General features: G+C 39.1%; 1 protein-coding gene across 1 annotated transcript; it reads right to left on the bottom strand.

Moving 5' to 3' along the window:
* Nucleotides 1–3,579: 3,579 nt before the first annotated feature.
* LOC124398622 (keratin, type II cytoskeletal 8-like) lies at nt 3,580–7,400 on the bottom strand. Its single transcript, XM_046868815.1, has 9 exons — nt 6,705–7,400; nt 5,705–5,913; nt 5,555–5,615; nt 5,383–5,478; nt 5,100–5,264; nt 4,887–5,012; nt 4,511–4,731; nt 4,361–4,419; nt 3,580–4,244 (listed from the first exon to the last, which is right to left on the bottom strand). The coding sequence occupies exons 1-9, from the start codon at nt 7,338–7,340 to the stop codon at nt 3,871–3,873; spliced, it is 1,947 nt and encodes a 648-aa protein (XP_046724771.1). The 5' UTR covers nt 7,341–7,400; the 3' UTR covers nt 3,580–3,870.
* Between the last annotated feature and the right edge of the window lie 3,972 nt (nt 7,401–11,372).

Below are 11,372 nucleotides of genomic sequence, written 5' to 3' on the forward strand. Positions count from 1 at the left end.
TTAAACGGTGTACAGCTGTTATCACTTTTGTTGCCAGCTATTTTGACAATGATGGCTGTATGTTGAGTTATTTTCAGAGGACAGTAAATCTGCACTGCTGTACAAGCTGCACATTGACTACTCTAAAATATATCCTAGTTAAATTTTTTTTTAATAGTATTTTCCTTTGAGGACATATAATAAAAGTGTTGCTAAAATGTGAGTGTTTTTTGTCGGATACATATATATATATATATATATATATATATATATATATATATATATATATATATATATATATATATATATATATATATATACTGTATATATACACTGGCGATCAAAATTAGAGAACAATTTATAAACATTTGAACAATTCTGAAATAATGTCATCTTCCCTGCTCAACAGTTGGAGTTTTTGTCCTGTCTATACCATGCTACCAGAACACCTTTTCCACAAAATAACTAAGGCATTTAAAAAAAAAACATTATTTTGCAGAAAACACACTGATCAAAATTAGAGAACAACAATGACTGTAGCATGGAAAAAGATTACAACAAAATTTTCTGAAGGTTACAACAGTCAGCAATTAGTAGGAAGTGTACAGGCTTCTGCTCTGAATGACTTCAGCACATCTGCAGCTACAGGACAGCACTAGTCTCTCACACTGCTCTGGTGTGATTTTGGTCCACTCTTCTTCCAGTGTCCTCCACATTTCGGTGACTGTAGTGGGTTTCTTGGCCAAAACTTTGTCACCAAGGATTTTCCAGAGGTTCTCTATTGGGTTGAGATCAGGACTCAGGGCAGGCCATGTCATTATTTCAATGTTTTCAGTTTTCAGGAACTGCTTCAGAACACTGTGGGTTGATTGGGTGATGAACGCAGGGAAGGAACCATATGTTGTTGAAGAAGGTTCTGATAAACGTTTGCATTTACTCTGCTATGTAGCTGTATAAGAGGCCCAACTTCTGCTGCAGAAAACATGCCCCAAACCACGACACTTCCTCCTCCACTTTTCACTGACTTCTTTACACACTTTGGGTTCAGTCTTTCTCCAGTTTGTCGCCGAACATAATGTTTTCCATCGGACCCAAATAAATTAAACTTGCTTTCATCACTGAAGTGAACTTTGGACCAGTTCTCCTCTGTCCACACAACATGCTCCTCAGCAAAGCTTAGTCTAGCCTTTTGATTCTTTCTGCTAATGAGAGGTTTGGTCACTGCAGAGTGGGCTTTCAGTCCAAATGCTCTTAAACGTCGAGACACTGCATGACGAGACAGATCCTTACCCTGTTCAGCGCTGAACTGGTGAGCAATTCCAGCTGTAGTGTGGAAAAGATTGCCCATTGAGATCCTCTGCAGTATCCTGTCCTCGCTTGCATTTGTCTTCCGTGGACGACCAGCCTTCTTGGCAGGCTTAAATGAGTTTGTGATGTTGTAAAGATTCGATATTCTTGAAATCACAGATTTGGAACCACCAACTTGTCTTGCTGTGGCTGATAGGGTCATCCCTTTGGCCTTCATCTGGACAACCTGCTGCCGGAGGCTTTCAGTCACTTTAGAACGGCCCACCATCTTGCAGAGTCAGTGAAACTGGAAGTTAGGCTGCCATTTAAATAGGGGTTGACAGATAATCAAGGAAATTAGCACCAGGTACCAGATTAACACCAATAACTGGGAGGTATCTGAAAGTGTTCTCTAATTTTGATCAGTGTGTTTTCTGCAAAATTATGTTTTTTTTTGGAAATGCCTTAGTTATTTGGTGGAAAAGGTGTTCTGGTAGCATGGTATAGACAGGACAAAAACTCCTTCAACTGTTGAGCAGTGAAGATGACATTATTTCAGAATTGTTCAATTGTTTATAAATTGTTCTCTTATTTTGATCACCAGTATATATATATATATATATATATATATATATATATATATATATATATATATATATATATATATATATATATAAATTTTTTATATATTTTTAATATATTATAATATATAAATAATATATTTATATCAGCAGTTTCATCAAAACCAGCCTTATACATTTTCATTTAAATATTTTAACATTTAATCATTTTATTTCCAAGATACTCAAACCGTTGATTGTTATTTTTTCAGCAAAACCACTAAACATTTTTTTCTTCATAAAACCGTTGCTTCTTGCAACACACTAAGGTTTAAGGCTCCCTTGGGAACTCCTTTGAATGGTGCTTATGTTGATCTGTTTGCCAAACAACTGTTTAATGCAAAGTAGATAGAAAAAGTAGAGTTGGCAGGAGCTTGTTGTAATATGATCACTATTGCTCAATTATCAATTACTTTTTGATCTTAAACTTGCAATTACAGCAACCTTTAACAATTATATTAACAATTAAAATGGTATATATACACAGCAGGTTAGTGCAGTGGTTTTCTGTGCATGTTCTTCCCATGTATGCTTGACTTTCCTAAAACATGCAAGCAATTGTATTGTTTTAGCCAGGTTCCTTGGTGGTCTAGTGGTTATTATGCGGCGCCCTCACCGCTGCGGCCCGGGTTCGATCCCCGGTCAGGGAACCAACCCCAGCCATTAGGGTTGCACAAGCCTTAGTGCCGGTCCCAAGCCCGGATAAATGGGGAGGTTTGCGTTAGGAAGGGCATCCAGCGTAAAAACATGTGCCACATCAAACATGCGGATGGGCCGCTGTGGTGACCCCTAATGGGAGAAGCCGAAAGAAAGTTTAATTGTATTGTTTTAAATAATTTAGCCCTAGATGTAAATAAGTGCATACATGGTGCATTGGAATGGACTGGTATTAGGATTTAGATCCTCCTTGGCTCTGATCAGGAAACTTATGAATATATGAATATAAAAAGGCTACACACCCCTGTTAAAATTGCAGTTTTTTATGTTCAAAAATCATGCTGAATTTTTTGTCATGGTTGTTTATCATATGCTTTCTGGCAGTTTGAGCATCTAACCATCTTCTTCTAAAATTTCTTATTAGTAATTCCTTTCTATCTACAGAAATGTCTCTCACTTTTTTTTCCACACCACTCTGTAAACTCAGGAGTTGTGTGAAGTTCCCAGGAGATTTGTTTCTGGAATACTTAGACCAGCCCATTTGGCACTAACAACCACGCCATGATCAAAGTCAGAAAGATCACACTTTTTCTTCATGGTAATGTACCATGTGAACATTACCTGAAGTGCTTTACCTGCATTATCTGCCTGCTTTTTTGCATTGTGGTGCTGCCACATAATTGACTGATCAAAGAAATAAAGTGAATGCATATCCTTTGTATATACTGATTTCTATATAGTATGACTCCATACTTTTAAATTAAAAAATCTGCTCTAAATGTTAATACAAACAATGTAAAAATAAATATTTCAATTATTTAACAAAAATATAATAGTGTAAAGAAGAAAATGATCATATATTTAATTATTTGTGGAATGAATCATTTCATTTTGAATTGTGGTCATATTTTTTTATTTATAACATATAACATAAGTGATAACATATCAGAGGTGGCAAAAGTACACATCCTTAACTTGCAGAATGACAGGTACGAAAAAAACACACACTCTTGTCTCTTTTATCTTGTTTTTTATTTTTTGCACACATGAACTCATTATATCACACTGTAGATATAAAACATCCACTGTTCTGATGGTGCAATGATATACTATGTGTGAAACATATGTAAACATATTTGATACAGCTCAGAAGATGCTTAATAAATACCTACAGCATGGGCTGAACATGATCAATGGGATGTGTGGTTGTAAAGGTACAGATGGGTAGTGAATTAGAGGACGTCTAAATTTCTGTGATTACTTGGGGTAAATCAGTAATGGGTGGATCTGAAAGTAGTCTTAGATGGACTGGGTGGACACTGGCTGCTTAGTGCCGGTAGGCAGAAGATACCCCAGAGGAACGTGACATGGAAATTCCATGACTACCACCACTCAAACTGAATCGAGAACTACCGCCACCACCGCCACTCAGGGTCAAACCACTACCCAGCCCAAATCCACCACTACCATAACTGCCACCACCAAACCCAAATCCACCACTACCACCACTGCCAATACCATGCCCAAATCCACCACTACCACCACTGCCAATACCATGCAGAAATCCACCACTACCACCACTGCCAATACCATGCCCAAATCCACCACTACCACCGCCACCACCACCACCACCACCCAGACTCAGGCCACCACTTCCACCATAGCCAAATCCATTGCTGAAGCCACCGCCGAATCCAGATCCTGAAAAGAAATATATGGGTTTCATATTCTGGACTTTTCTGAAATGTTCACTTAAAATATAGATGTCTTTATAAAAATCAATTGAATAATAGTAACAAAATTCATACAACACATACCACTGCCACTGCCAAGTTCCTGAATATGGACTGTTGCAGTTCCACCACCAGAGGCAATCCTGTGGATGGATTTATTCCATGCACTTTAGAGACAACACAAAATCGCATTTTGAGGTATAATCTTTTATTTTTTGTGTATAAAAATCTGACCTAGTCTCCTCTCCTTCCAGGAGTTTTTTGTATGTTGCAATCTCAATGTCCAGGGCCAGTTTGACATTCATGAGCTCCTGGTATTCATGCACTTGGTGGGCCATGTCCTGCTTTGCTCTGTGCAGGGCATCTTCTAAGTCCTGAATACGTAAATTGGCATCCTTTACTGCCAGCTCACCTTGCTGCTCAGCCTCAGCAATCTGTGTCTCCAGGTTGCCACGCTACAAAAAAAGAAAAGAAAGAAACCATTTATAACTAAACCAATGATCTGAGAAGCATGTATTTTTCAGACGTAGAATTTTGTTGAGAGTTTAACATTACACTTTGTACAACTAAAATAAATATCTGAATCAGAAAAATTATGACAGTAGTTCACCTGTCCCTTGACTGACTCAATTTCATTTGTGATTCGTGTGATCATGCGGTTGAGCTCTACAAGCTCAGCCTTAGTGTTTCGAACGTCATCAGTATAGCTGCTAGTAGATGTCTGCATCTCCTCAAACTGGTAAATAAAATGAACAAAAGCACAAATTCAGTGAATCTTTATATGTTACACAATTTTTCCCAATGTCCAAAGACCTGCTCTTACCTTCTGCTTGTACCATGTCTCAGCTTCAGCCCGACTGCGATTGGCAATCTCCTCAAACTGAGCACGGACTTCACTCACAATGGCGTCCAAGTCCAGGCTACGACTGTTGTCCATCTCAACAATAACTGATGTGTCCTTGATCTGTCCTTGAAGCTCCTGCAGCTCCTATAAATGTAAGGCACTAATGTAAATCATTTCACAAAACTTGAGATCCTGCTTTGATAAAACATGTACACACTTTTGATCACATCACAATGAAAAAGTAATTGGATCATTCTCCTACCGCATCATACACAGCTCTGAGGAAGTTGATCTCATCCTGAAGTGCATCAACTTTAGCTTCGAGCTCAACCTTTGTCGTGTAGGCGCCATCAACATCCTGTTGGAAGACAGGTATGATGCTAACCATTTATATAGTGCTTCCTATTCCTGAATAAATCTTAAAAAGTTCTTGCCTTCTTTAGAACAACAAATTCATTCTCTGCTACTGCACGCTTGTTGATTTCATCTTCATACCTGCAAAGAAATATGTGATACATTTCCGAATTATGCATGTTTGGCATACAGTTCATTAGCATCAGCAAACGATAGGTTAAAAAACGTACTTGTTTTTGAAATCCTCCACAAGGCCTTGCATGTTCTTCAGCTCCCCCTCCAGCTTAATCTTTTCATTTCCAAGGCCATCCAGCTGTCTGCGCAAGTTGGAAATATAGTTCTCGAACATGGCATCAATGTTAGAATGTGATGTGGTCTGTTCCTGAAGAAGCTCCCACTTGGTCTCCAACATCTTGTTATGTTGCTCCAGGGTACGCACCTGCAAAATTGGTAAACCCATTATAATAATGGAATTAAATCTTCAAATTAAAGGAGATGTTGGGTCATTGTCTTCTAAATACCAGCCCATGTCTAACCTATGGTTTCCTAATTTATAATATTAAATAGTTTAAAATATTAAGTTCAGAAGTCATCCAGAGATATGCAGATGAAAGTGCATTGTCTTCTTTAGACCATGTTTTATCTGTCTAGTGTATGCTTTTAGTATATTTTTTTGGCAAAGCTTCTTGCCATTTTCCTTTGACACCCTTGTGCAACAATATTGCCAGGCCAAAACCGATATGAAGTAACACTCCTTGCCCCAAGAGCACAAGCTTTCACTGATAATTACAATCACTTAAGGAATTTTTTGTACTCTGGAAGTACTTAGGGAGTTTTGAACTCTGCAAAGTTATATTAATATGGATATTATAACAAATGCCTTAAGATTCTATAAATTAAGGTTTATCAATTTATGGAAATAGACCTTGCCAGGACCATAAAAGGATGAAGAGGATCCTTATCCGTACTAAAACACTAAAAACACTGAAAAACTATGTAGGATATCCAAACCAGAACCTTAATGGAATGTCATTTAAAACACAGCAAGGCCAGATTTTCTATATCTAGGCTACTTGCTGTGAAATGCTTAATTAATATTTTGAATGTCATTCCGATATTTGTGCAAGGTGATGCTGTTGTCAGATTTAATATTTATTTATTTAGATCTAATATGTATTAGAAATTACACACAGACATGTGCACAGGATTGTAAAAAAACAGAAGACTTACCTTGTCAATAAAAGAGGCAAAGCGATTGTTGAGAGTCTTGATCTCATCTTTCTCTTGTGTGCGGACGAGCTGGATGTTGGGGTCAATGTCCAAAGAAAGGGGAGAAAGTAGACTCTGATTGACTTTGACAGCAGTGATAGGAAGTTGCATGAAAGGTCCACCGAAGCCAAACCCAGCTCCTCCTCCAGTTCCCAGGCCAGCTCCTGGTCCTGCTCCACCTAAACCTGAACCAATCCCTCCACTATAGCCACCTAAACCAGATCCATGACCTCCACCATAACCTACACCAAAGCCTCCAGCACTGCTGCCCAGGCTGAATCCTGAACTAGAAGTAATGCCAGCACCTCTGCTAAAGCCAGTACCTCTGCTATAGCCACCACCTCCGCTATAGCCGGCACCTCCGCTAAAGCCAGCACCTCCGCTAAAGCCAGCACCTCCTCTGTAGCCACCACCTCCACTATAGCCCCCACCTCCACTATAGCCGGAACGGTGGATACCATGGCTGATCCTGGAGCTGCTGGGTGCAGTATAAGATTGGCTGGAGAAGCTTCTTCTGATACCACCTCCAAAGGTACCTCCACCACCTCCACTACTAACCCTGGTGGTCTTGCTGCTGCTCTGTAACCTGACACTCATGGCTGCTGGTGAGAAAATGTAAAGGTGGAGAGGGCTACGGCAAGAGGGCTTTTCTAAGAGGTTATTCCCTCTGAGTGCCTTCTCTGCAAAAGTGCACAGCTTTTAAAGTTGGAGACAGGAGGAGTCCCATAGTCCCACCCAATCTGCCTCTGGCACATCCTCCACCATCTTCCCTGCGCAGGTACTAAGCATGTATCACATCACATTCAACAGGCAAGAAATTTATTTGGATTGAGGCACAACCTGCTGCATACATACATACATACATACATACACTAGAGAAAGTGAGGTCACACAAACATAAATACAGTGGAACCTGGTTATCTCGCCCTCGGTTACCTCAACAACCCTATTAAGTCGACGTTTTTGAAGTGGAACCGCCAAATTCTCGCTTTGTCTAAGCATTTTTTATCGGTTATGTCGACTTTTTTTATGTCGCCGAACCCTAAAATCTCGAGCACAAGGGGGGAAAAATTTGTGGGAGATCCGCGATGAGCTTTGGGAAGAAAAGAGCAGCCGTTGAAAGAGTGCCGGTGGGAAGACACGTACCGGGATACGCTTGAGCGATAACAACGACCACCGTGAACCAACACTGGTTGGTGGAGCTGGTGATGATGATAAATGAGCACCATATGTGAGAAAGCGGCCGAGAAAGCACCTGACACGCTGAAGGGGGCCGAAGGGGGCGTGGCAGGTGGATTCCTGACAGATAAACATGTACTGTATGTATTTTTATAGCATGCCTTCATCAAACAAATCGCGGCAACGCTGTTGTGTAAAAAAAACCTTCAAAAACACATGCATGCACATTCTCATTTATTAACGCACATCATGTACATAAAGAAATTTCAAGCATGTTAATATATTGCCGCCATATTGATTTTTGTTTATCTCGATCATCGGTTACCTCGATGCTTTTTGGCGACCCCCTAGGACATCGACATAACCGGATTCCACTGTATATCTATGTATATATATATTAGTCAGCCACTAATTGTGCCACTTAAAAAGATAAGGGAGGCCTGTAATTTTCATCATAGGTACACTTCAACTATGACAAACAAAATAAGAAAAAATAATCCAGAAAATCACATTGTCTGATTTTTAAAGAATTTATTTGCAAATTATGGTGGAAAATAAGTATTTGGTCAATAATAAAGTTCATCTCAATACTTTGTTATATACCCTTTGTTGGCAATGACAAAGATCAAATGTTTTCTGTAAGTATCCACAAGGTTTTTACACACTGTTGCTGGTAGTTTGGCCCATTCCTCCATGCAGATCTCCTCTAGAGCAGTGATGTTTTGGGGCTGTTGCTGGGCAACACGGATTTTCAACTCCCTCCAAAGATTCTCAATGAGGTTGAGATCTGGAGAATGGCCAGGCCACTCCAGGACCTTGAAATGCTTATTACGAAGCCACTCCTTCATTGTCTGGGCTGTGTGTTTGGGATCATTGTCATGTTGAAAAACCCAGCCACGTTTCACCTTAATGCCCTTGCTGATGGATGGAGGTTTTTACTCAAAATCTCACGATACATGGCCCCATTCATTCTGTCCTTTACACGTCGTCCTGGTCCCTTGGCAGAAAAGTGCTTTCTGTAGTAACTACAGTAGGTGCGCACACTTTTGTTACTCACTATACATACAGGTGACTTTATTTAGAAAATCTTGTTCTAACTTCTTGTTGCTTAAGTACATATCAGCATTAGATATTTATATTTACAGGAATACTCTCTGCCTAATATACAAACATGACTTCAATAAAGTTGGGACACTGTACAAATTGTGAATAAAAAATAAAAAAGCAATGCAATAATTTACAAATTTCATAAACTTATATGTTATTCACAATAGAGTATAGATAACATATCAAATGTTTAAAGTGAGACATTTTAAAATGTCATGCCAAATATTGGCTCATTTTGGATTTCCTGAGAGCTACACATTCCAAAAAAGTTGGGACAGGTAGCATTAAGAGGCTGGAAATGTACATATAAGGAACAGCTGGAGGACCAATTTGCAACTTATTAGGTCAATTGGCAACATGATTGGGTATAAAAAGAGCCTCTCAGAGTGGCAGTGTCTCTCAGAAGTCAAGATCGACAGAGGATCACCAATTCCCCCAATGCTGCTGCGACAAATAGTGGAGCAATATCAGAAAGTAGTTTTTTCAGAGAGTTTGAAGTTATCATCATCTACAATGCATAATATCATCCAAAGATTTAGAGAATCAAGTGGAAGTGGAAAAGTGTTCTGTGGTCAGACGAATCAAAATTTGAAGTTCTTTTTGGAAAACTGGCACGCCATGTCATCCGGACTAAAGAAGATAAGGACAACCCAAGTTGTTATCAGCGATCAGTTCAGAAGCCTGCATCTCTGATGGTATGGGGTTGCATGAGTGGCATGATGTGGCATGGGCAGCTTACACATCTGAAAAGGCACCATCAATGCTGAAAGGTATATTCAAGTTCTAGAACAACATATTCTCCCATCCAGATGTTGTCTCTTTCAGGGAAGATTTTGCATTTTCCAACATGACAATGCCAGAGTAGAAGAAGGATCCGGGTACTGAAATGGCCGCCCTGCAGTCCAGATCTTTCACCAATAGAAAACATTTGGCGCATCATAAGGAGGAAGATGCGACAAAGAAGACCTAAAACAGTTGAGCAACTAGAAGCCTGTATTAATCAAGAATGGGACAACATTCCTATTCCTAAATTTGAGCAACTTGTCTCCTCAGTCCCCAGACATTTGCAGACTGTTATAAAAAGAAGAGGGGATGGTCTAGTGGTTAAGACGCAGCGTTCCCACCGCTGCGACCCGGGTTCGATTCCCGGTCAGGGAACCATCCCCAGCCACTCTCAGTGCAGGTCCCAAGCCCGGATAAATTGGGGAGGGTTGCGTTAGGAAGGGCATCCAGAGTAAAAACATGTGCCAAATCGCTGTGGCGACCCCTAATGGGAGAAGCCGAAAGAAACTTTATAAAAAGAAGAGGGATGCCACACAGTGGTAAACATGGCCTTGTCCTCAAACTTTTTTGAGATGTGTTGATGCCATGAAATTTAAAATCAACTTATTTTTCCCTTAAAATGATACTTTTTCTCAGTTTAAACATTTGATATGTCATCTATGTTGTATTCTAAATAAAATATCGAAATTTGAAACTTCCACATCATTGCATTCTGTTTCTTTCACAATTTGTACAGTGTCCAAACTTCTTTTTTGGAATCGGGTTTGTAGAACATACTATGATCCTCAAATAACACTGTAAATCAGGCAGTATTTCTTTCATGTTACACCATTAACAGCTTTTTAATTGTAAAAGAATTTGCTGAGATATAATGTAAGATCCTTTACTTAGAGGAGGTTTACCCGAATCACAATGCCATGTGAAAAGCCAGAAAAAACAGATAACAAAGTAATGACAACTAAATAGTAGTATACTGTGGCACAAAGACAACGTGTAAGTGTTGCTTAAAGTGTTGTTGCTAGAAGAAAACCACACACATTTTACATGCATGAATGTTTATGAAGATTTGACTTAGGAAGGACAGGTTCCCTACATTTATATGCATTTGCACAGGTGTGTCAATTTGTATTTATTTATACACATAGACAAAATTAAAAGCAATGTTGGTTGTACTACTATTGTGTTTTAACCTCTAAACAAGTTGGGTACTTTACTGTTACTTGATTTCTATGTGTGTTTTCCTCTTGATGGAAAACAAAAACAAATATACACACCAGTCTTTCTGTGTAATCTTAAATTAAATTTGTAATTTTGGAGAAAATGAAGCAGCAGTTTATGTTGTAATTAACCACAATCCAGCATAACAATGGGTAACTTTTACACTGTTTAGGGCCCCCAAGATATACCATGATCTGTGTCTGATTAATACAGTACATGTGCTCTGTAAAACAAACTTCAAGTACACTGACATAATTGCTGAAAATCATGTATCCAGTTAAAGTTGCCACCAGTTGCCACCTTGTAGAAGGAAAAAAAAATCTATTGTGTGGTTCCATGATA

The sequence above is a fragment of the Silurus meridionalis genome, chromosome 16, assembly GCF_014805685.1.
Source record: "Silurus meridionalis isolate SWU-2019-XX chromosome 16, ASM1480568v1, whole genome shotgun sequence".
Classification (NCBI taxonomy): Eukaryota; Metazoa; Chordata; class Actinopteri; order Siluriformes; family Siluridae; genus Silurus; species Silurus meridionalis.